General features: G+C 46.0%; 1 protein-coding gene across 8 annotated transcripts in view; it reads left to right on the top strand.

The window, feature by feature from the left end:
* Nucleotides 1-26,653, top strand: part of AKAP9 (A-kinase anchoring protein 9) — a 200,529-nt gene that overhangs the window by 27,456 nt on the left and 146,420 nt on the right. For 6 of the 8 annotated variants that reach the window (XM_073677388.1, XM_073677390.1, XM_073677392.1 and 3 more), the window contains 4 exons: nt 1,730-1,783; nt 2,247-2,417; nt 7,951-8,106; nt 17,919-18,116. In XM_073677388.1, coding sequence (XP_073533489.1) covers nt 1,730-1,783; nt 2,247-2,417; nt 7,951-8,106; nt 17,919-18,116 — 579 coding nt within the window. The remainder of the gene's footprint in view (nt 1-1,729; nt 1,784-2,246; nt 2,418-7,950; nt 8,107-17,918; nt 18,117-26,653) is intronic. The other 2 variants (XM_073677395.1, XM_073677394.1) reach the window with 1 other exon arrangement.

Genomic DNA, 26,653 nt, shown 5'->3' with positions numbered 1-26,653 from the left:
TGTCATTTAATTTTGCGGAAGCGCAGCGGAACTCCCGCCATTGACTTGCATTGAAACGCATAGAAACCAAGACTGTACATTTGTACAAGCGGCTTCTATGCGTCTCTATGTGCGGATGGTACCCAGTTCTGGAGGAGAGGAGACTCTCATCCAGACCTGGGTACCATTGTACCTGTAGAGAGGAGACTCTCATCCAGACCTGGGTACCATTGTACCTGTAAAAAAAAAGAATAAAATAACAAATAAAGTTTATACTCACCTTTCCGAAGGCTTCTCTCTGAATGCCGGCATCGCTGAAGGACCTGCGGTGACGTCACAGTCATGTGACCGCAGGCCCTTCACCGCTCTGTCTCGCGATATGCCGGCAGCCGGGAACCAGACAGGAACGAGCGCGGCAGCCAAGCCGGGGCCTCGGGGGTGAGTATAGCTTTATTTGTTTTAATTTTTACGGTCACACTGTATAAATCCATGCCGTTTGCATGGATTTATACAGTGTGACCTAGTTGTCAAGCACTTTCCAAGTGATGCTATCGCCTGGAAAGCGCTTGTCAGTCCACATGCGGAAACGCATGTGGATCCGCATGTATTCTGCAGGAAAAACGCATGCACAATCTGCATGCGTTTTTTCTGCCAGGGAGATGCAGAAATTTTCTGCTTCATTTCTGCATCGTGGGCACATAGCCTAACACTTCTATATACAGTAGATAACACCGAATCCATCATTCACAATAGGTGATGTCACAACTCACCTCCTCCCCCTCCTGTACCATGACTGATAACACCTCTGTATACAGTAGCTAACACAGGATCCACCATTCACAATAGGTAATGTCACAACTCACCTTCTCCTCCTGTACAATGACTGATAACACACCTCTATATACAGTAGATAACATAGGATCCACCATTCACAACAGGTGATGTCACAACTCACCTCCTCCTACTGTACAATGACTGATAACACCTCTGTATACAGTAGATAACACAGGATTCACCATTCACAATAGGTGATGTCACAACTCACCTCCTCCCCCTCCTGTACCATGACTGATAACACCTCTATATACAGTAGATAACACAGAATCCACCATTCACAATAGGTAATGTCACAACTCACCTCCTCCTCCTGTACAATGACTGATAACACAGGATCCACCATTCACAATAGGTGATGTCACAGCTCACCTCCTCCTCCTGTATAATGACTGATAACACCTCTATATACAGTAGATAACATAGGATCCACCATTCACAACAGGTGATGTCACAACTCACCTCCTCCTCCTGTACAATGACTGATAACATCTCTATATACAGTAGATAACACAGGATCCATCATTCACAGTAGGTGATGTCACAGCTCACCTGCTCCCCCTCTGTTCACAGTAACCTCTGCACAGGTCACAGAGCATGTCCAATAGAAGTGAATGAACGTTTCCAGACTGTTTGGTCCGTGTTGCTGCTGTAAAAAAACAAACCTACATTTTTGACTTGTCATCACTTTATGGTTGAGGCCCTGTCCTTTTCGGGACCCCCACCGATCCTGAGAATGAAGGGGCACAATGTTGAGTCCACTTTTTCCCTGCGCAGCGGGGCTCTGGCCGACTACTGTGCAGGGGATCTGCAGCTCAGACCTATGAATGTGAATGGGAGGCCGGGGCACCGCATGTCTCTTTCTGTGTGTCCTTTTGTCGATCTCACAGACTCCCGGATATTGTTTTCGTCACAGGTAGTCGATGATGGCTTTCCGTTGCCAGCCAACAACGCGGCGCATATCCTATGGGTACGGTATATCCTCCGCACTGTTTTGTTGCCTCATTAACACAGCACATAACTAACACTTATCCAGCATCTAAGTGGTTAATAAGAAGCGCGAACGGCAGGTCTGCTTTCTAACTCTTATTACTCTATTAACTCCTTTTGTTTGCTCCTTTTGTGTGTATCCTTATATCTGTGGCATAGTCCATAGAGGATCCCCCCAAAAAAATAATAATAATAAAGATTAAAATAATAATAATTAAAAAAATCCTGCGATGCCCACTCAGTTCTCACACGTAGAGGATTTGGTGGAAACGTGTCGGTGCTCTCATCTCGACAACAAAGGCGGTTGCTGTGGTAATAAGCTGCGTCCGTGCTTCCGGATCTATTAATACGGGCAGCCTCCTGTCGGTGCAGCGGCCGTGCGTGTGCGGTGTCTGTGTGCGGCGGCTTTTACTCTCTTCGTTAACCCATGTGGATCTATTCAGGAGGAAGAATTTGGGGTCCGGGAGACTTTCTCCGAACGCGGCACCCAGAGTTCACAGGCGCGGCTGGAAGTGATGGAGGACGAGCTGGCGGGGAAGCAGCAAGAGATCGATGAGCTCAATCGAGAGCTGGAAGAGATGAGGGCAGCGTATGGCACCGAGGGGCTTCAGAAGGTACTTTTTTTTTTTTTTTTTTTTTTTTTTTTTTTTTTTTTTTTTTTTGCATTGCTTTCTAACTTTTATGCACTATTTTTGGTGCATTTTTATTATTTTTTTTATTTTATTTATCTTTTAAGAATAGACCAACCTTGGTAAGTGATTGCTCCAAAATCACATCATTACAGGGGTAGTCCTCCCGCTGGAACTTTTGGGGTCATCTTCTGGAATATCCTCTCATTCAGTTTGCACTCTGGTCCTGCCACCCTGGTTTTGCAGGCGGCATCAGTACCATGATCCTTGTGTAAAGTGAACAGCACAGTGGCTCAGTGGTTAGCACTGTTGTTTTGCAACTCTGGGGTCCTGGGTGCAAATCCCACCAAGGACAACATCTGCAAGGAGTTTGTATGTTCTCCCCGTGTTTGCATGGGTTTCCTCTGGGTTCTTCAGTTTCCTCGCACACTCCAGAGACCATACTGATGGGGAATCTAGATTGTGAGCCCCAATGGGGACAGTGCCCATAATGTCTGTAAAGCGCTGTGGAATTAATGGCGTTATACAAGTAAAATAAATAAACCCTACATATGCAAAATTCTATCATCAATTTACTAGATCAATAGCACACTGCTACAAAGAGCGTTACTCTGGAGGAATCGGCATATCCGTGATGTCATATTGATTTCAATAGACTGTGTGTAATGCTTTATTTCCCCTGTGGAGGCGCTGCAGTGTAACTGAACTCTCAGGACCAGGTTCCAGCGGAGGTCCCAGGAGCAAGACAAGCCGTGTGTGATCAGCTTAGATGCGGGCGACCCTTTAAAAGCATGGGTCACTGTATTACGTCTTGCCGCGTACCCGTGCAGCCCCGTTCCGATCTTTCGCCGTAGTAAAACAGCATTTCTTCCCCCACACAGTAATTCTTCACGTGCAGCCCCTGCTCTTCCCTTTGCTGCGGGGTCATATATTAGAAGTTATTACTTTCCAAATGTTCTTTCTATTCTGGCGAGAGCAATTGCAGAATATGAAACCTTCCACGAGTCTTTATTAGGGTTCACGTTCTTTACGTTATTTGTGGACTTAATTTTATTACTAAGATTGTTTGAAGTGAACCCTAGAGTTTTTAATATTGTCTTGTGTATCCCTTTTTTAAAGGAAAACTCCACTTTTGCAGAACTCTTTGAATTTCATTTTTTTAACTTCCTTGAAGCACAAAACATTTTTTTTTTTTTACTCCTGTCTTTGCGTGTATGATGCTTTGATTCAATGTTCTCTCTTGCACTTTATATTGATGCCATTTTTTTGGCAGCTAAACGATATATTTGCATTACTTTTTTAGTTTGTAAAAATGTAGAAAAAAAAAACAAAACGCCACGTTTTTTTTTTTCTACATAGCACATATCACTTATTTAAAGGGGCTATCCAGGACTATTTATTTATTTTACTATGGGCTTAAGAACCAACAGGCAACTTTGCAATTTACCTCTTGGTTCTCAAGAACGGAGGGACTTTTAACTTTAACTTTATAGTTTACTACTCGTTTCCTAGGTTACCGTCCTCTGCAGTCTCTCAGAGGTGGTCGGTTTACAAGGGAAGGAACGCATGCTTGCAAACTTATTATCTGAAGCTAGCTGGGTCTGGTCAGCTTCAGTGCCCCTGCGCTCATCGGATGGCTCTACTAGCAGCATAGGAGAGTGCACAGTTGAGACTACAGGCCCAAAATGTCAATCTTCAGGAGCGCACCACTACTCTGCCTCCTGACTTCCTGCTTGCCGTGGTGGCGGTGTGCTCCTGAATTAAATAAGATTAGACAACCCCTTTAAGAATGATGTTATATATTTATTGTTCAGGTTGTTATGGTTGATATAATACTAAGTACAGTGGTGGCCAAAAGTATTGGCACTCCTGCAATTCTGTCAGATAATACTCAGTTTCTTCCTGAAAATGATTGCAATCACAAATTCTTTGCTATTATTATGTTCATTTAATTTGTCTTCAATGAAAAAACACAAAAAGAATTGTCCTAAAGCCAAATTGGATATAATTCCACACCAAACCTAAAAAAGGGGGAGGACAAAAGTATTGGCACTGTTTGAAAAATCATGTGATGCTTCTCTAATTCGTGTAATTAACAGCACCTGTAACTTACCTGTGGCACCTAACAGGTGTTGGCAATAACTAAATCACACTTGCAGCCAGTTAACATGGATTAAAGTTGACTCAACCTCTGTCCTGTGTCCTTGTGTGTACCACATTGAGCATGGAGAAAAGAAAGAAGACCAAAGAACTGTCTGAGGACTTGAGAAACCAAATTGTGAGGAAGCATGAGCAATCTCAAGGCTACAAGTCCATCTCCAAAGACCTGAATGTTCCTGTGTCTTCCGTGCGCAGTGTCATCAAGAAGTTTAAAGCCCATGGCACTGTGGCTAACCTCCCTAGATGTGGACGGAAAAGAAAAATTGACGAGAGATTTCAACGCAAGATTGTGCGGATGGTGGATAAAGAACCTTGACTAACATCCAAACAAGTTCAAGCTGCCCTGCAGTCCGAGGGTACAACGGTGTCAACCCGTACTATCCGTCGGCGTCTGAATGAAAAGGGACTGTATGGTAGGATACCCAGGAAGACCCCACTTCTTACCCCGAGACATAAAAAAGACAGGCTGGAGTTTGCCAAAACTTACTTGAGAAAGCCTAAAACGTTTTGGAAGAATGTTCTCTGGTCAGATGAGACAAAAGTAGAGCTTTTTGGGAAAAAGCATCAACATAGAGTGTACAGGAAAAAAAAAAGAGGCATTCAAAGAAAAGAACACGGTCCCTACAGTCAAACATGGTGGAGGTTCCCTGATGTTTTGGGGTTGCTTTGCTGCCTCTGGCACTGGACTGCTTGACCGTGTGCATGGCATTGTGAAGTCTGAAGACTACCAACAAATTTTGCAGCATAATGTAGGGCCCAGTGTGAGAAAGCTGGGTCTCCCTCAGAGGTCATGGGTCTTCCAGCAGGACAATGACCCAAAACACACTTCCAAAAGCACTATAAAATGGTTTGAGAGAAAGCACTGGAGACTTCTAAGGTGGCCAGCAATGAGTCCAGACCTGAATCCCATAGAACACCTGTGGAGATATCTCAAAATGGCAGTTTGGAGAAGGCACCCTTCAAATATCAGGGACCTGGAGCAGTTTGCCAAAGAAGAATGGTCTACAATTCCAGCAGAGCATTGTAAGAAACTCATTGATGGTTACCGGAAGTGGTTGTTCGCAGTTATTTTGGCTAAAGGTTGTGCAACCAAGTATTAGGCTGAGGGTGCCAATACTTTTGTCTGGCCCATTTTTGGAGTTTTGTGTGAAATGATCAATGATTTGATTTTTGCTTCATTCTCTTTTGTGTTTTTTCCTTGTAAGCAAATTAAATGAAGATAATATCAAAGAATTTGTGATTGCAATTATTTTCAGGAAGAAACTGAGTATTATCTGACAGAATTGCAGGGGTGCCAATACTTTTGGCCACCACTGTATATGTATATTTTCTATTTTGGGACTTCTGTTCACTAAAATTTATTCGTGAAAAATGCTAGGATTTTTCAAATTACTTTTTGCGTCATTTAATTGAGGGGAAGGGAGTTGTATACAGATCGGCAGTGAATGGGGGAGAAAGTATCTCAAGGAAGGCACAGAAAACAGGCTACAAACAAAGAGGAAATGAGTGAGTGCAGGATAGAAGCTGTGCTGATGCTTGAAAGCAAGTGGAGACACTAAATCTCACCTCCAGCCTATATTACTGGGAGGGACAATCCCACAAAAGACCAATCTGAAAGTTGTTTCCTTGCTGCAAACGGCACATCAGGGGGTCTGAAAATGACCGAAAGAATGAAGATTGCAGACTGATATGTAGTGTGATTTTAATTTTAGGGCAGTTTTCACTTTATAACTATAAGGGAATACCTGAGTGTGCCCTAATAAGAGGATAAATGCACAAACAGCCTTAGGGTCATTTATTGGACCCTTTCCTGCATATCTACACAAGGATCCACAGTAAGACATGCAAAGTTATCCCCCTTTTCTGCCTCTCCCTCTACCACCTTTGCCCCGCTCCAGGTTACATGAGTGCAGCTGCTATGCTCTCAAAATTGGAAGTTTTTACAAAGTTACTCAAGTTTTTATGCAACTGGTTTCTGAGTCCTTCAATTATATTTTTCCCTAAACCTGCATTTGGGGGGCTGCACACTGCTTCCGTCTACCAATGGATACACAGTAGATCACCATTTCTGTACCCAATTGTGCTGGTGTTGGAAGCCACTTTGACCTTGGACTGTATTGTTTGCACCCCCTATTGCATCCCTTAGGCCTGCAGCACATATTCCAAGCCATAGCCCATTTTATAGGAGCGTTGCTCCTGTGCTCTCTGTCGCCCCCTGCTGATTATAGACTGGTTTAATGGAAAAAACGTGACTACCAGCGGCGTGGCTATAGGGGCAGCAGCGATCACGTAGTAGTTTCACGTGTAGTTTCTGTTAGTTGCGACTAGATCGGCCTAAGTTGGGTTTTCTGAGTTCTCTATTAATTTAGGGGTCCGAGCTTAATTTGGGGTCCTGTCTTGTGACTGAATTAAAGGAACTATTCGGGTAGGATAAAACTTGCTGACAGGACTGGATTTGAAGAACATAAATAACTTCATAATACTCTTCTGGATCCTGCACTCGCCTGGTCTGAATTTTAGAGATCTATTCCAGAACCTGAGTATTAGGAATATGATCTGGGATCTGAAATTTATTTAGGAGTCTTGAGTTGGATGAGGGTCTCAATTTAGCACTTTGGGATCTGACTTTTTTTTTTTTTTTTTTTTTAGAGGACTGGTATCTGAATTCACCAATTTTTATTATTTTTTTTAAATCCTTATCTCTATTAATTTATTCTACATTTTGTTCTGTATTAATTGCTTTCACGAGAGAAGATGCACATCAGAAAGACAGTGTGTCGACTGACGTCTCAAAGGGCAGCCAGCTTCATGGTGAGCCACCGCAGTTGTGATCCGTACAGTGGCAACTGTTCTCTGTGTGTAGCTAGTTGGGTTAGGTGTGAGTCGTCGTTAATTAGACTTTATCTTGTCGTCGTTTTTTTAAATTTTTGCATTTGATTTTTATTAACGTGATGACGTATCGCTACCGGATGCCATCGCTTTATTATTGGTGGAAGTTCGACTTATGGGACCACAACTGTACCTGAAAATAAAGGGAAAAGCCCTCCATAAGATAGTTAGCTAGTGACTCATAGATAAGCCCATCATAAGATAGTTAGCTAGTGACTAATAGATAAGTGAATGTTACATAATGATCAGCACCCAGGATCTGCTTCTTATCTTCCATATCACCAGTTCCTGTATCTACAGTCCGGCGTCCCTTCTTCAGGAGCTTTCATGACGTCGTCATTCTAATTCGATGGTACTGTTTGGTTGCGATCTAACTGAATACCTTTAGTTTCCTGAGGCTTTGTGTTTAATTTTAAGTAATGAAATAAAACAATATTGAAGTTTGTTTTTGTTTTTTTTATCTTATTAGCTTCAAGAATTTGAAACGGCGATCAAGCAGAGGGACGGGATAATCACCCAGCTCACCGCCAATCTGCAGCAAGCCCGGAAGGAGAAGGACGACATCATGAGAGAATTTCTAGAACTGACGGAGCAAAGTCAGAAGCTGAAGATCCAGTTCCAGCATGTGAGATCTGCTTTATATCACTAGTAATAAAGGGTCGGGATGTGATACATATTCGTCTTAAAGGGATTGTCCGGTCACCGCATATTTATGACTTTTTTGGGGGATCCTACCACTGGGATCCACATACATCCCTAGAACAGGGTAGTCTGTTCCCACTGGTGCACTCCCTTTCATCTGTCCCCTGCTAAGCAAGAAGAAGGAAATATGACTGCAGAATCAGACTACACAGGTTGCTTGTAGTCTATTAACATAGAGGTGCATAGGACTGCATAGGAACTGTAGGCACAAAATGGTCATATATATTTAAAAATAAATAAATAAAATATATATAAGATAGATAGATATTGTGGTAAAGTGACAAGCTCGGCTGTATGCGGAGGTAGACAAGGTACACCGTCTCTTTAAATTTCTGGTTGATTTAATAAACGTCATAAATCACCCCTGGAGTCTATAAAGTAAACACGGCCCATTTGGCATAATGGCAAAACAAATAACAAAGATGTAGCACAGTCCGTATATCGGTTAGACACACACGGTTCAGCACAACACATGTGTGCTCCTCTCTCCAGCAGGTTTCTTCAGAAATTGAACATGCCGGAGTGTAAAGGTTGGCTATTTAAAGCCCAGACCACTCCTTGGATTGGAGATATGGTGGATGGCGTCCCGCCCTGCACTTCGCCATCCACTCAAAACATTCCCTTGTAAACCTGGGCTGTTAACCCTCTCTGCACCTTTTGTGCAGGAGAAAACTTCCATGTTTCACTTCACTGAGGCTAACGGCCTCAGTGAAACATATCTCCCCTTTGACACTGCCAGTGACTTTGTTACAATTTATGTATTATATATATGTATAGATACAGTACAGACCAAAAGTTTGGACAAACCTTCTCATTTAAAGATTTTTCTGTATTTTCTTGGCTATGAAAATTGTACATTCACACTGAAGGCATCAAAACTATGAGTGAACACATGTGGAATTATATACTTAACAAAAAAGTGTGAAACAACTGAAAATATGTCTTATATTCTAGGTTCTTCAAAGTAGCCACCTTTTGCTTTGATGACTGCTTTGCACACTCTTGGCATTCTCTTGATGGGCTGAAAGAGGTAGATCGCAAGGGGAGGTGATCGCAGATACTCACCTCCTCTTCCGGCTTCCAGCGCTGTCTGCAAAGGCTTCCCGGGTGTTGCCATGACGACCCGATGTCGTCATGACAACATCTGGGTCACCAGACAGCAGGAAGATTGTTTGGACATGCGCAGTGCATCTCCAAACAATCTTCTCCCTGTCCAGCGCTGACAGCCTGCATGACACAGGGATGGTGCTGCATTCCTGTGCCATGCAGGCGATCAGAGAAAAAAAGTGAAAGTCCCAGAGTGGGACAAAGTAATAAAGTATATAAACTTTCATAAAGTGAAAAAAAAAAAAAAAATTGCAAAAATATAAAAAAAATAATCCACCAAAAATAAAAATATAATGTACCCATCAATAAATATTATTATAAAAAAAAAACAATAAAAGTACACATATTTAGTATCGCCGCGTCCGGAACAACCTGACCTATAAAAACTGTCCCACTAGTTAACTCCTTCAGTGAACACGGGGAAAAAAAAAAAAACGAAGCAAAAAACAATCCTTTATCACCATACCGCCAAACAAAAAATGGAATAACACGCGATCAAAAAGACAAATATAAATAAAAATGGTACCGCTGAAAACGTCATCTCGTCCCGCAAAAAACAAGCCACCATACAGCTCCATCAACCGAAAAATAAAAAAGTTATAGCTCTCAGAATAAAGCGATGCTAAAAAATATTTTTTTCTATAAAATTGCTTTTATTATGTAAAGTACAAAACATAGAAAAACGATATAAATGTGGTAAACGTACTGACCCGAAGAATAAAGCTGCCTTATCAATTTTACCACACGCGGAACAGAATAAAAAAAAAAAAAAAAAAAAACAATTCCTGAATTGTTGGTTTCTGTTTATTCTGCCTCCCAAAAATCGGAATAGAAAGCGATCAAAAAATGTCACGTGCCTGAAAATGGCACCAATAACAACGTCAACTCATCCTGCAAAAAGCGAGCCGTCACATGACTATCTGCCAAAATCTGGAAAAATTATAGCTCTCAAAATATGGCGATGCAAAAACTAGATTTTACAAAAAATGCGTCTTTTAGTGTGTGACAGCTGTCAGTCATAAAAACCCGATATGATTCTGGTATCGCTGTAATCACACCGACCCGAAGAATAAAGTCATCTAATCACTTATACCGCATGAGGAACGGCGTCAAAAATAAACTCTTGCGTTAGGGTTGTGCTAGGGTTAGGGTTGTGCTAGGGTTAGGGTTGTGCTAGGGTTAGGGTTGTGCTAGGGTTAGGGTTGTGCTAGGGTTAGGGTTGTGCTAGGGTTAGGGCTGTGCTAGGGTTGGGGTTGGGGTTAGGGCTGGGGTTGGGGTTGTGATGGGGTTGGGATTTTTTTCAAAAGTAAGAAAAAAAGATGACGATATGGCGACTAGTGTTGAGCGCAAGTGCTCGCTACTTGAGTTTGCATCGGGTGCTCTGGTATGCATTGAGTATCGTGGGTATTTGAGTGACATGCTCGAGTCTCTGCCCCATATGCTTCACAGCCAAAAAAACTTTACGGCCAAAAAAACTTGCCTGCCATGCACGAGCGATCCCCGCATGTTTTTTTTTGGGTGTCTAATAACCGTGAAACATGCGGAGCAGGGACTCGAGCATGTCACTCGAGCACACACTGTACATGGTGCATACCTGAGTACCCGATGCAAACTCAAGTAGTGAGCACTTGCGCTCAAGACTAATGACAACTTATTCAATATGATGACCTAATGTAAACAAATTCTGTGTCGTACCTCTGGGTTCAAAATGTTCACTATACACCTTAATAAAATCCTTGAGGGGTATAGTTTCCAAAATGGGGTCACTTGTGGGGGAGCTCCACTGTTTAGGCACATCACGGGCTCTCCAAACGCGACATGGTGTCCACTAACAAATTGAATGGAAAATCGGCTCAAATTGTTAGCGGACGCCATGTTGCGTTTGGAGAGCTACTGCGTGCCCAAACATTGGAGCTCCCCCACAAGTGACCCCATTTTGGAAACTAGACCCCCCAAGGCACCTATCTAGATGCATAGTGAGCACTTGGAACCCCCAGGTGCTTCACAAATTGATTCATAAAAATGAAAAAGGGTTTTTTTTTTTCACTTTTTCATTTTTACGAATCAATTTGTGAAGCACCTGGGGGTTCCAAGTGCTCACTATGCATCTAGAGAGGTGCCTTGGGGGGTCTAGTTTCCAAAATGGGGTCACTTGTGGGGGAGCTCCAATGTTTGGGCACACAGGGGCTCTCCAAACTCAACATGATGTCCGCTAACAATTTGAGCCGACAATTTGTTAGAGGATGCCATGTTGCATTTGGAGAGTCCCTGTGTGCCCAAACATTGGAGCTCCCCCACAAGTGACCCCATTTTGGAAACTAGACCCCCCAAGGCACCTATCTAGATGCATAGTGAGCACTTGGAACCCCCAGGTGCTTCACAAATTGATTCATAAAAATGAAAAAGGGTTGTTTTTTTTTCACTTTTTCATTTTTACGAATCAATTTGTGAAGCACCTGGGGGTTCCAAGTGCTCACTATGCATCTAGATAGGTGCCTTGGGGTGTCTAGTTTCCAAAATGGGGTCACTTGTGGGGGAGCTCCAAAGTTTGGGCACACAGGGGCTCTCCAAACTCAATATGGTGTCCGCTAATTATTCAAGCAAATTTTACAATCAAAAAGTCAAATGGCGCTCCTTCCCTTCCGAGCCCTGCCGTGCGCCCAAACAGTGTTTTTTCCCCACATATTGGGTATCTGCGTGCCCAGGGGAAATTGCACAACAAATTTTGGGGTCCATTTTTTCTTGTTACCCCTGCGAAAATAAAAAAAAAATTGGGTCTAAAGTAACATTTTTGTGAAAAAAGTTAAATGTTCATTTTTTTCTTCCACATTCAAAAAATTCCTGTGAAGCACCTGAAGGGTTAATAAAGTTCTTGAATGTGGTTTTGAGCACCTTGAGGGGTGCAGTTTTTAGAATGGTGTCACTTTTGGGTATTTTCTGTCATAAAGACCCCTCAAAGTGACTTCAAATGTGATGTGGTCCCTAAAAAAATGGTTTTGTAAATTTTGTTGGAAAAATGAGAAATCGCTTGTCAACTTTTAACCCTTATAGCTCCCTAACAAAAAAAAATGTTGGTTCCAAAATTGTGCTGATGTAAAGTAGACATGTTGGAAATGTTATTTATTAACTCTTTTGTGTGACATATCGCTCTGATTTAAGGGCATAAAAATTAAAATTTTGAAAATTGCAAAATTTTCAAAATTTTCGCCAAATTTTAATTTTTTTCACAAATAAACGCAAGTGATATCGAAGAAATTTTACCACAATCATGAAGTACAATATGTCACGAAAAAACAGTCTCAGAATCAGGGGGATCCGTTGAAGCATTCCAGAGGTATTACCTCATAAAGTGACAGTGGTCAGAATTGAAAAAATTGGCCTGGTCATTAACGTGCAAACCACCCTCGGGGCTTAAGGGGTTAAATGAGAAGGTGTGTCCAAACTTTTGGTCTGTACTGTATATATTATAATATAATATTTTTTTTTATTTATTTTTTAATTAAAGCCATATGCTTTAGTTGCATAATTAAAAAAAATAAAAAAATAAAATAAAAAAAATAGTGACGTGGATATATACAGTAATAAAGCATTTCAGTGCTGGATGTAAGAATACACGCATGGACTTTCTAATGTATGATGAATAGCCAAAAATCAATCACATTGAATAAATACGACTTCTGCAAGTAGGGATAAATCTGCGTTGTCCCTAATATTTACTTATGTCATCAGAAAGGTACCTATGATCATCCTGAGCTGGATTGAGGGAGGCATCCCTGGCATTAGTATTTGTAGAAACTATGAACAGTCTGTCAAGTCTGCTTTATGTAAGAATTACAGGACTATGGGACACGTGTTTTCTTTTCTGCCCCTCAGTGAAGGAAATAAGTATTTGATCCCTTGCTGTTTTTGTAAGTGCGCCCACTGACAAAGGCATGAACAGTCTATAATTTTAAGGGTAGGTTAATTTTAACATTGAGAGATAGAATATCCAGAAAAAATCAGGAAAATCCCATTGTATAAATTAGATACTTATTTCTCACTGCAAAATGCAAATAAATGTATTTGATCCCCTGCAGACCATTATGAGTTACCTGCATTGAAGACTGCTGTCTTACATAGTCACCTGTATAAAAGACTCCTGTCCACAGACTCAACTAATCAGTCAGACTCTAACCTCTACAACATGGCCAAGACCAAAGAGCTTTCTAAGGATGTCAGGGACAAGAGCATAGACCTGCAGAAAGCTGGAATGGGCTACAAAACCATAAGTTAAGACGCTGGGTGAGAAGGAGACAACTGTTGGTGCGATAGTAAGAAAATGGAAGAAATACAAAATGACTGTCAATCGACATTGATCTGGGGCACCATGCAAAATCTCTCCTCGTGGGGTATCCTTGATCATGAGGAAGGTGAGAGATGAGCCTAAAACTACACAGGGGGAACTTGTTAATGATCTCAAGGCAGCTGAGACCACAGTCACCAAGAAAACCATTAGTAACACATTACGCCTTAAAGGTGTAAAATTCTGCAGTGCCGCAAGGTCCCCCTGCTCAAGAAGGCACATGTGCGGGCCCGTCTGAAGTTTACCAATGAACACCTGGATGATTCTGTGAGATATTGGGAGAAGGTGCTGTGGTCAGATGAGACAAAGATTGAGCTCTTTGGCATTAACTCAACTGGCCGTGTTTGGAGGAAGAGAAATGCTGCCTATGACCCAAAGAACACCATCCCCACTGTCAGGCATGGAGGTGGAAACATTATGTTTTGGGGGTGTTTCTCTGCTAAGGGCACAGGACTACTTCACTGCATCAATGGGAGAATGGATGGAGCCACGTACCGTAAAATCCTGAGTGACAACCTCCTTCCCTCCGCCAGGACATTAAAAATGGGTTGTGGCTAGGTCTTCCGGCAAGACAATGACCCAAAACATACAGCCAAGGCAAGAAAAGAGTGCCTCAAAAAGAAGCACATTAAGGTCATGGAGTGGCCTAGCCAGTCTCCAAACCTTAATCCCATAGAAAACTTATGGGGGGAGTTGAAGCTCCGAGTTGCCAACTACAGCCTCAAAAGCTGAATGATTTAGAGATGATCTGCAAAGAGGAGTGGACCAAAACTCCTCCTGACATGTGCACAACCCTCATCATCAGCTACAGACAACGTCTGACTGCTGTGCTTGCCAACAAGGGTTTTGCCACCAAGTGTTAAGTGTTGTTTGCCAGAGGGATCGAATACTTATTTCTCACTGCAAAATTCAAATAAATTTATCTAATTTATACAATGTGATTTTCTTGATTTTTTTTGTTTTTGGGGGGCGGGGGGGGGGATATTCTATCTCTCGATGTTAAAATTAACCTACCCTTAAAATTATAGACTGTTCATGTCTTTGTCAGTGGGCAAACCATTTTATTTACACAAAACCACGCCAGGGTGGGGATATGTGAGCAGTCATTCCCACCCATCTCTTATGACTGCTCCTAAGAACCGGCCCTGATACGCCCTATTAACCCTCTCGGCACTAAACGTGCTGGAGCATGCTATCTCGGTTTTACATCATCGAAGCCACTAACCTCGGTGACACATATCTACCCTCAAGGACCTGACTGGCGGCCACCTTACAATACTAGCTATTGAACCCTTTCTACACCCGGGTGGCGAGCATTTTTATTGGTATATGGTCTCCCATGCTGGTATGTGCTGCCGCCCTCCTTGTATTTGTACTGCCCCCATCCTGTCCCCACCATCCAATCCTGGTATGCGTGGTACCCCTCACCCCCAATCCTGGTATGTGTGGCACTCCTCACCCCCAATCCTGGTATACGTGGCACCCCTCATCCCTATCCTGGTGTGTATGGTATCCCTCATCCTGGTATGCATGGCACCCTATCCCTCACCCCCAATCCCGGTATGCGTGGCACCCCTCATCCTTATCCTGGTGTGTATGGTATCCCTCATCCCCAATCCCGGTATGCATGGCACCCCTCATCCCCAATCCCGGTATGCGTGGCACCCCTCATCCCCAATCCTGGCATGCGTGGCACCCCTCATCCCCCAATCCCGGTATGCGTGGCACCCCTCATCCCCCAATCCTGGTATGCGTGTTACCCCTCATCCCCAATCCCGGTATGCGTGGTCCCCTCAACCCCCAATCCTAGTATGCGTGTTACCCCTCACCCCCCCCCCCCCAATCCTGGTATGTGTGGTACCCCTCACCCCCCAATCCTGGTATGTGTGGTACCCCTCACCCCCCAATCCTGGTATGCGTGGCACCCCTCACCCCCCCCCCAATCCTGGTATGCGTGGCACCCCTCACCCCCCCCAATCCTGGTATGCGTGGCACCCCTCATCCCCCCCAATCCTGATATGCGTGGTACCCCTCACCCCCAATTCTGGTATGCGTGGTACCCCTCACCCCCAATTCTGGTATGCGTGGTACCCCTCACCCCCAATCCTGGTATGCGTGATACCCCTCACCCCCAATCCTGGTATGCGTGGTACCCCTCACCCCCAATCCTGGTATGCGTGGTACCCCTCACCCCCAATCCTGGTATGTGTGGTACCCTTCACCCCCCCCCCAATCCTGGTATGTGTGGTACCCCTCACCCCCCCCCAATCCTGGTATGTGTGGTACCCCTCACCCCCCAATCCTGGTATGCGTGGTACCCCTCATCCCCCCCCCAATCCTGGTACGCGTGGTACCCCTCATCCCCCCCAATCCTGGTACGCGTGGTACCCCTCATCCCCCCCAATCCTGGTACGCGTGGTACCCCTCATCCCCCCAATCCTGATATATGCATGGTCCCCTCACCCCACAATCCTGGTATGTGTGGCCCCCTCATCCCTTTCACACTGTACACACATACAAAAAAAATAAACAGTTATACTCACCTTTCTTCTCTGTACTCCAGCGCTGCTGCGTCCTCTCTGCCGGAGGCCGGGGGAGGAGTGCGGCGTCGGAGCTCCGCGCTGTCCGGCGCCATTTTGCTAAAGACACACTGTAAATGTGTCTTCAATAAAATGGCGCCGGATAGCGCAATGCCCACGCGCCGGTCCAACGCCTTCACTCTGCCCCCGGTCTCCGGCGAAGAGAGGCGCCGCAGCAACGCTCCTCCCGGTCAGGTAAGTATGGCGCCGGAGATCGCGGTATGCTTTCAGTGCCAATCATACCGCGATCTCCGGCGCCATACTTACATACTTACCTGTAACGGCTGGATGCCTGCTTCTCTCTGGAGCCAGACTGCGCGTCACGCATGCGCAGTCTATCGAGGCTTCAGACAGAGGGACGCATCCCGCCTTATATTATAGATATATAGTATGCATAATGTGTGAACCCAGACTAAAATGTAGAAATAATAAGGACTGATGAAACAAACAAAAAAAAGGCAAAATATAAAACCAATAATAAATAGAAGTAAAGCTACAAGTAAAATACAATGAAATATGACATAATTTACACAAAATGTTATAAATGAACCAAAAGGAATATAGCATGATGTAACGGGTCCGGGAGGCGGACTGTAACGGGTCCGGGAGGCGGAACCTCTGAGCTACTATACAAGGGGGCGGCCCTTGTAAGGGAGCGGGTGGCAGTCTCTGGGTGAACGGACAGGGAGTTACGGCAAGTGATCAGGGCAGTCTCTGGGTAAGGGGTAGGTACGACCTGTGATGGCAGAGCCTCCGGGTAGGCTAGCAGGCAGGTGGTAGATGTGTGCTCCCAGGTGAGCAAGCGAGAGTCTCTGGAATAGCAGGTGGTCACGGCACGTGACGGCGGAACCTCCGGGCTGGCAGGCAGGTAGATAACGGAGAAGCGCTCCCAGGTGAGCGGGCAAGAGTCTCTGGAATAGCTGATGGTCACCGCACGTGACAACGGGACCTCCGGGCTGGCAAGCAGGCAGGTAACGGAGAAGCGCTCCCAGGTGAGCGGGCAAGCTGGTCCATAGACAGACTGACCGGAGTAGTAAGGCAGACCGTCGGACCTCAGGCAAGCAGGCAGGTAGCTGATATGCGCTCCCAGGTGAGCGGGCAGGCTGGTCCTTTAGACAGACTGACAGGAGTAGTAAGGCAGACCGTCGGACCTCAGACTGGCAGACAGGTAACAAGTATTCAGGCAGGAATCAGGCAGGTAATTAGCAGGAAACTGGCAGGTAACTGGCAACGGGACCTGAGGGCTGAAGCACAGGTGAGACACAGGTGCAAACAACATTGCTCGGGCACCTCCATTTTGGAGGAGGTGCCTTATATATGATGAAGTCCTCCGGCCATTGGCCGGGGACTCTTTAGGGCGGCGCGCGCGGCCCCTTTAAGAGGAGGGGAGCGCGCGCGCGCGCGCCCTAAGCACAGGGGCCGGGAAGGAGCGCGCGCTGAGAGCAGAGCGGGAGGAGGACGCCGGGACGGAGCGCGCGCTGACAGCAGAGCGGGGGGAGGAAGCCGGGCACGGAGCAGAGCGGTGAGAGGAGCAGCGTCCCTGCCTAGCAGAGGGCAGGGACGCCGGCACTACACATGATAATTAAAGAGTCTAATTAAAAACAGAACGCAAATCAATAAAGTAAAACCATCCAGAGTCTCTGTATCTGGACTGTTTTGTTTGGTGATAAGACCACATTATTAATATGAAACCTTTTTATTGTGCAGCTGCAGGCCGGCGAGACGTTGAGGAACACCAGCCACTCGAGCACAGCGGCAGATCTCCTTCACTCGAAGCAGCAAATCCTCAGCTATCAGCAGCAGCTGGAGGAGCGGGACCACCACCTCAAGTGCTGCCAGAAGGAGAATGAGGAGTTGCGGACACAGGTGACTTCTCTGCAGGATCAGATTCATGCTGTCCAACAGGTCTGTATGCGAAACACCACTGAACCTAATGTAAGACTTGGTTCACACTGATCCTATTTTTTAAAGGTTTACTCCCTCTAAGAACACTTGCAGTTTTTGCCTGTCCTCTTTATCAATTTGCTTCCCATACATTGGTATCGAAAGGGAACATAATTAATTTCGTGTGTGCAAGAAGATAAAAGGCGATTTTGGCCACGAGAAGATCGCTATGTGCTGCTGCTACATCGCAGCGTAATACAGGGTTTTCATTGTGACCCTTAGGGAACTGCTACCACCACAGGTGAATTTTAAAAAAATTTTGAATGTGACCGACTTTTTGCTACTTGCTTGTCGCAGCACATATCGATCTCTGCGCGACCTCTGTCATAGCCAAAGTCGCCATGTAACCCCAACTTTAGGCTGGCTTCAATGATGTATATGGTTCAACAAATTCCCACTGTGATATTTAGGAGACTGTGAGATTATCTTAACCAACTAGAAATCAATCGTGTTATCATATCTAAAATACTGTATTTTTTTTTTTGGACCTTAAGACGCACTTTTTAGCAAGAAAAAAAATCTTGCTAAAAAGTGCGTGCGTCTTATTGTCCGGAGATAGCTTTCTCTGATTGGGGAGAACTGTGACAAAGCGTCCAACTAGATAACTGAGAGAATTGCTCTATTGTCTCTTGCCCGACACTGATCAGTCTGATCGATGCAGGGCAGGAGAGAAAGCGATCAGGACCTGCACGGATTATGCAAACCCTGACCAAGTTGAAGGACCTTTCAAGTCATGTGAGTCCATTACATGCTTGTAAGGAACTTCAACATGCTGTAAATATAGTCTGTGTATACACAGCACACACCGACACAAGGAGCTTCTGCTGTCCTGTCTCTAAGTACACACAGATATGAAGAATTCCTGTTCTGTCTTTATGTACCACATGTTCAGAAGCGGCATGGAGGACATTATACAGCAGTACTGAGCAGTTCAGCTGTGAATCCAGCTCTTGGGCGTGATAAACACTTGCAAGAAAGCAATAGAGATTACACAGCTGTATTGAGCAGAGTAGCTGTGTATGCTGCTCAGTGGTGTAGCAGCAGTATTGTATGTGCTGCGTCTGCTCCTATCTCCATAATCGTCTGTGGGCAACTGTAATCCAATCCGTTACTGAGCTGGATTTTAGCTGTTTTTCGTGATGAATGAGGAGTTCAAGAGGAGAAATGGCTCATAAGTGGAAAAAGAAGCAGAATTCATTGATAAGACATATTACAAAGTTATTAATGTTCACTTGTACTATTGAATTATGCAAAGTTTGCTAAAACGACAATGCGGTAGCATGTACCATTTTAGATTTTCTCCTCATAAAACAATGATTTCATATTAATGGCGGTATAAAAAATCGCCACATGTCAACGTGCATCATAAGTGTCGTTCACGTTCAGCAGCTATGGTCGCTGAATCATTGAGAGCTGTTCAAATCCTGTAGGCAGCTTTTTCTTACGCTGGGGCTGGGCAAGAATGGAGATGGAGAAGGTCCCTGAGGGCGAGACCGGCGGTGCCCTGAGCTCACATTGGTTGGAGGTTTAAAATGGCGATTTTTATTTCCATCTCCATCACTGAAAGACGTCTGATTTTCAAAACTTTTTCCATTTAGGAATTTCCATCATCGATTCTGAGCCTATAAAGGGCACCTCATTCCCCTGCAGAACTGGACACATACATGAATTAAAGAGGACCCATTACTAGGTTAAAAGTCACCAGGTTTTCTCATATTTTTCCTGCCTCTCCCTTGAGTATTTTGGTTCTTTTTATTAAAAAAAAGGGCAAAAACTGGTGACTTTTGACCTGGTGAGAGCTCTTCTTTAAACAGACATGTCATTAAATTGGTTGTCTGGTGAAAACAAGTTGGCACCTACTCGCAGGATAAGTGATAACTTGCTGATTATTGGGGGTTAAACCATTAGGACCTGCGATCGGTTAAAATGGGGAACTACAGACCAGCATGTTTTCTGGATAACCCCTTGAAAGGATATGGGCACCATCTGGAGACCTCTGCTTCATTTATTATCTAGAAGAGTGCCCGAGAAGGCCGAATGCATGGCTCCACTTTTTCCGCCAGTCCTATTGACTGTGGATCGGAGGTCGAGCATGCTCACTCTCTGCTATATTTAAGACAGACCCACCAATCCCCATACGCCGGATTGCCTGAGATCTCTGCAGTCTGATCAACAACGATTTATTTTTTTTTTTTTTTTTAAAGGGATTCTTTCAGCAAGTTTTTGCTATTTAATCTGAGAGCAGCACAATGTAGAAGCAGAGAGTCTGACTGCGGCGGTGTCACTCGCTCAGCAGCTTGCTGTACTTTCAATACAATCAGTGTTTTATCAGCAGGAGATTATCACTACAGGGACTAGGTCTCACATGCCAGGCAGTCCAGCTAATCTGTGCAACCCAACTGATTGGCTGCTTGCTGACAATGTGTACAGGAAGCTGCCAATCTGTGATGTGGGCGGAGTTATACACAGCTCAACATTCTGAGCTATGCTAGATCTACATCAATGAAAACTAGGATTTTATCAAAACTGCACCAAGCAGCCCAGTAAATGACACATTGCTGAAATCGAGGTCTCTGCCCCTACATCATGCTGCTCTCAGATTCCATAGCAAAACCTGCTGACAGATTCTCTTTAAATCCTGTCTGCCATGTTACTTTTGGATCAGCAAAGTATCCTGAACTCTGACTGTAAAAAAACAAACAAACTGTAAGCTGCAGCAGAAATCAGAATATCAGCCTTGAATTTATGCCATTTGTTCTATGGTGGATTTTTTTTCTCCTGCCTTATGAACGTGCCTTAAAGAGAAAGCATCCTGTTAATTTTGATTACATAAATTCATAGTAGACATGAAAATAAGAAACTTTGTAATATATCTTCTCAGAGAAATCTACTTCGTTCTCCTCCTAGGACTGTTTTTTCATTATCAAAATTCTAAGTTCATGGGTAAAATCTGTTTTCAGGGACAATTGGTGCTTTTAAAATTCTATGGAGGGGGAGGGAGGAGCTAGAGGCAGATACAGACCTTCTGCTGCAAGTTCTACTGAAATGACAGTTTCCTGTAGAACTTTGAGAACCAACTGTAAAGATCTTTTCATTAGAACTTGCAAAAGAATGTCTGAGCCTGCCTCTAGCTCCTCCCCTCTCCATAGAACTTTATGAGCACCAACTGTCATCTCCTATCTCAGTAATGGGAAAATCATTAATATAGATTTTACCTATGAATTGAGACGGAAAGATCAGTCCAGGAGGAAAAAGAAGCAGATTTCTCTAATAACATACTTTACAAAGGTACCTATTTTAATTTGCACTGTTTATTTTTCACTCTCAATTCATGGATAAAAGCTGAAAAATCTGTGTTCAGTGAAGACAGATTTTCACATGATTGAGGTAGTAGATGACCGTTGCTGCTCATAAAATTCTATAGAGAGGGGAAAGGGGAGGAGCTGGAGGAGGAGACCGACATTTTACTGCAAGTTCTCCTGAAACGACAGTTACAGTTTAAAGTGAATTCAGATTCACTAATTTTGTGGAGGAGAGCGGAGCTATAGCCAGGCACAGACCTGCTAGGACGGAGCTATAGGCGGGCACAGACCTGCTAGGACGGAGCTATAGGCGGGCACAGACCTGCTAGGACGGAGCTATAGGCGGGCACAGACATGCTAGGACGGAGCAATAGGCAGGCACGGACATGCTAGGACGGAGCAATAGGCGGGCACAGACCTGCTAGGACGGAGCTATAGGCGGGCACAGACATGCTAGGACGGAGCTATAGGCGGGCACAGACCTGCTAGGACGGAGCTATAGGCGGGCACAGACATGCTAGGACGGAGCTATAGGCGGGCACGGACATGCTAGGACGGAGCTATAGGCGGGCACGGACATGCTAGGACGGAGCTATAGGCAGGCACGGACATGCTAGGACGGAGCAATAGGCAGGCGCGGACATGCTAGGACGGAGCTATGGGCAGGCGCGGACATGCTAGGACGGAGCTATGGGCAGGCGCGGACATGCTAGGACGGAGCTATGGGCAGGCGCGGACATGCTAGGACGGAGCTATGGGCAGGCGCGGACATGCTAGGACGGAGCTATGGGCAGGCGCGGACATGCTAGGACGGCGCTAGGGGCAGACGCGGACATGCTAGGGAGGCGCTAGGGGCAGACGCGGACATTCTAGGGAGGCGCTAGGGGCAGACGCGGACATTCTAGGGAGGCGCTAGGGGCAGACGCGGACATTCTAGGGAGGCGCTAGGGGCAGACGCGGACATTCTAGGGAGGCGCTAGGGGCAGACGCGGACATTCTAGGGAGGCGCTAGGGGCAGACGCGGACATTCTAGGGAGGCGCTAGGGGCAGACGCGGACATTCTAGGGAGGCGCTAGGGGCAGACGCGGACATTCTAGGGAGGCGCTAGGGGCAGACGCGGACATTCTAGGGAGGCGCTAGGGGCAGACGCGGACATTCTAGGGAGGCGCTAGGGGCAGACGCGGACATTCTAGGGAGGCGCTAGGGGCAGACGCGGACATTCTAGGGAGGCGCTAGGGGCAGACGCGGACATTCTAGGGAGGCGCTAGGGGCAGACGCGGACATTCTAGGGAGGCGCTAGGGGCAGACGCGGACATTCTAGGGAGGCGCTAGGGGCAGACGCGGACATTCTAGGGAGGCGCTAGGGGCAGACGCGGACATTCTAGGGAGGCGCTAGGGGCAGACGCGGACATTCTAGGGAGGCGCTAGGGGCAGACGCGGACATTCTAGGGAGGCGCTAGGGGCAGACGCGGACATTCTAGGGAGGCGCTAGGGGCAGACGCGGACATTCTAGGGAGGCGCTAGGGGCAGACGCGGACATTCTAGGGAGGCGCTAGGGGCAGACGCGGACATTCTAGGGAGGCGCTAGGGGCAGACGCGGACATTCTAGGGAGGCGCTAGGGGCAGACGCGGACATTCTAGGGAGGCGCTAGGGGCAGACGCGGACATTCTAGGGAGGCGCTAGGGGCAGACGCGGACATTCTAGGGAGGCGCTAGGGGCAGACGCGGACATTCTAGGGAGGCGCTAGGGGCAGACGCGGACATTCTAGGGAGGCGCTAGGGGCAGACGCGGACATTCTAGGGAGGCGCTAGGGGCAGACGCGGACATTCTAGGGAGGCGCTAGGGGCAGACGCGGACATTCTAGGGAGGCGCTAGGGGCAGACGCGGACATTCTAGGGAGGCGCTAGGGGCAGACGCGGACATTCTAGGGAGGCGCTAGGGGCAGACGCGGACATTCTAGGGAGGCGCTAGGGGCAGACGCGGACATTCTAGGGAGGCGCTAGGGGCAGACGCGGACATTCTAGGGAGGCGCTAGGGGCAGACGCGGACATTCTAGGGAGGCGCTAGGGGCAGACGCGGACATTCTAGGGAGGCGCTAGGGGCAGACGCGGACATTCTAGGGAGGCGCTAGGGGCAGACGCGGACATTCTAGGGAGGCGCTAGGGGCAGACGCGGACATTCTAGGGAGGCGCTAGGGGCAGACGCGGACATTCTAGGGAGGCGCTAGGGGCAGACGCGGACATTCTAGGGAGGCGCTAGGGGCAGACGCGGACATTCTAGGGAGGCGCTAGGGGCAGACGCGGACATTCTAGGGAGGCGCTAGGGGCAGACGCGGACATTCTAGGGAGGCGCTAGGGGCAGACGCGGACATTCTAGGGAGGCGCTAGGGGCAGACGCGGACATTCTAGGGAGGCGCTAGGGGCAGACGCGGACATTCTAGGGAGGCGCTAGGGGCAGACGCGGACATTCTAGGGAGGCGCTAGGGGCAGACGCGGACATTCTAGGGAGGCGCTAGGGGCAGACGCGGACATTCTAGGGAGGCGCTAGGGGCAGACGCGGACATTCTAGGGAGGCGCTAGGGGCAGACGCGGACATTCTAGGGAGGCGCTAGGGGCAGACGCGGACATTCTAGGGAGGCGCTAGGGGCAGACGCGGACATTCTAGGGAGGCGCTAGGGGCAGACGCGGACATTCTAGGGAGGCGCTAGGGGCAGACGCGGACATTCTAGGGAGGCGCTAGGGGCAGACGCGGACATTCTAGGGAGGCGCTAGGGGCAGACGCGGACATTCTAGGGAGGCGCTAGGGGCAGACGCGGACATTCTAGGGAGGCGCTAGGGGCAGACGCGGACATTCTAGGGAGGCGCTAGGGGCAGACGCGGACATTCTAGGGAGGCGCTAGGGGCAGACGCGGACATTCTAGGGAGGCGCTAGGGGCAGACGCGGACATTCTAGGGAGGCGCTAGGGGCAGACGCGGACATTCTAGGGAGGCGCTAGGGGCAGACGCGGACATTCTAGGGAGGCGCTAGGGGCAGACGCGGACATTCTAGGGAGGCGCTAGGGGCAGACGCGGACATTCTACTGCAAGTTCTCCTGAAACAACACAGAAACAGATTTTCCCAGAAATTGGAAGCGTAAGATCAGTCCGGGAGGAGAAAGAAGCAGATTTCTCTGATAAGATCTAATACAAAGTTGCTTATTTTCATGTGTACTATTAATTTATGAAATGAAAAAAATAAAATGACGTTACCCTTTAAATTGGCTCTCTTGCCACGTGTGTGCTAATCAGGAAGGTGACACAGCTGTCTTACTTTCTCAAGATATTTGGTTAACTTCACAAATGTGACATTATAAAAAATGATTATATCATTACTTTTAATAGATAACTTTTTGGGGTGTCTCTGATGGAGAAGAACAAGTCAGTGACATTCCTCGTGAAATAAATGTTAGGTGTGTAATGAGCGGATAACTCTGGAAATAGGAGAAATCTGTCATTCTTTTCAATAATTAATATATCAGTTGTATAATTGTGTAGTAGGTATAGAAAGATGGATACGTACTCATAGATAATGCTGAGATTAAGCAGTTTACTGTCTCCATAGAGCGCGCACCGTCCGCAATCATAATCCAAACAATAAAGTGAGGCAGCACTGCAAAAAAAAAAAAAGTGTGGGCTTCTATTTGCCCAGCAAAAACGTTTGATGGATATTGGGATAAGTATGGGATGGATGGACATAGCATGGATTTTAGATAGTGGCTGACTAGATTCTGAATATATTTTAGATAGCTATTAGAGATGGATGCGGAAAGAAAGATGGATAGAGGTATTGACTGGTAAAGAGAGTTATTTGATAGATAGATAGATAGATAGATAGATAGATAGATAGATAGATAGATAGATAGATATTAGATACATGACATACTATGGATACAGTGCTGCTCACCATTATTGGCACCCCTTCATTTTTTTCATAGACTGTACAATACCTTCAGAAATTAATGGAAATGTACCAAAGTTATATCCTCAGGATTTTTTAATTAGAGGATACAAGTAATACAACAATAAAACATTGTTTTTCAACTTCCATGTTGCAATTTCAAAGACGAAAGAGAATAAACAGCATGTGTAGCTATAAAGGCACCCCTAATTAATATTGGTTGCCCACTCTTTGGCATTGCCAACAGCCTCCAGACGTTTCTTGTAGCCATCTATCAGCTTCTTGCACTTCTCAGCTGGAATTTTCTCCCACTCTTCCTTTGCAGTTTGTTCAGGCTCTTGAATGTTTGCAGGGTTCTTTTTTCCCAATGGCAGATTTCAGCTCACCCCAAAGATTTTCTATGGGATTGAGGTCAGAACTCATTGCTGGCCATTTTAAAACAGTCCATTTTTTATTTTTCAACCATTCCTGTGTTCTTTTGGATGTGTGCTTTGGGTCATTGTCTTGCTGGAGGTCCCATGATCTTCGACTTAAACCAAGTTTTCTTATACTCTATATGACATTTCGCTCTGATTTCATGATTCCTGTGATATGGTCAATGGGCCCCAGTACCACACGCAGCAAAGAAACCCCACAGCATTGTGGATCCTCCACCATGCTTAACTGGTGATAAGGTATTGTTTTCCTTATAAGCTTCATTGCGCCGTCTGTAAATAAACTGTGGCTTTGCATTGCCAAAAAGCTCTATTTTTGTTCCATCTGTCCACAGAGCATTTTCCCAGAAGGATTGTGGTTTGTCAAGGTACTCTTTGGCAAAGAGCAGACGTTCCTTTTTATATCTTTTCTTCAGCAATGGTTTCTTCCTTGGCCTTCACCCATAAAGCTCTGCTTGGTTTAGTGTGTGGCATATGGTATTTTTTGAAATTATGACCCCAGACTGTTCCAGGTTGGCCTTCTGGTCTTGGGATGTTTGACGTGGTCCTTTTTCCACCATTTGCACCAACCTTCGAAGACCTCTCTTGTCAATCCCCCCCCCCCCACGTTCAGGGAAATTCTTTATTGCTCTATGCTTGTTAATAACATTGCGCACTGTTGAATCTGGGATACCAAGGTCTTTGGAGATGGCCTTATACCCTTTGGAAGTCTTGAGTTTGCTAATAATAGCAGTTCTGATGTCCTCAGACAGCTCTTTTGTCTTCACCATTGTGACAAAGGAACAGGGCCTACCATGTGGCTTTTTTAAAACACTGAAGTCATCA

This window comes from Phyllobates terribilis, unplaced genomic scaffold (genome assembly GCF_046119375.1).
Source record: "Phyllobates terribilis strain yellow unplaced genomic scaffold, ASM4611937v1 Scaffold_4__5_contigs__length_816908805, whole genome shotgun sequence".
Taxonomy (NCBI): domain Eukaryota; kingdom Metazoa; phylum Chordata; class Amphibia; order Anura; family Dendrobatidae; genus Phyllobates; species Phyllobates terribilis.
Note: the sequence above shows the minus strand (reverse complement) of the source record. Positions and strands in the feature narration are given on the sequence as shown.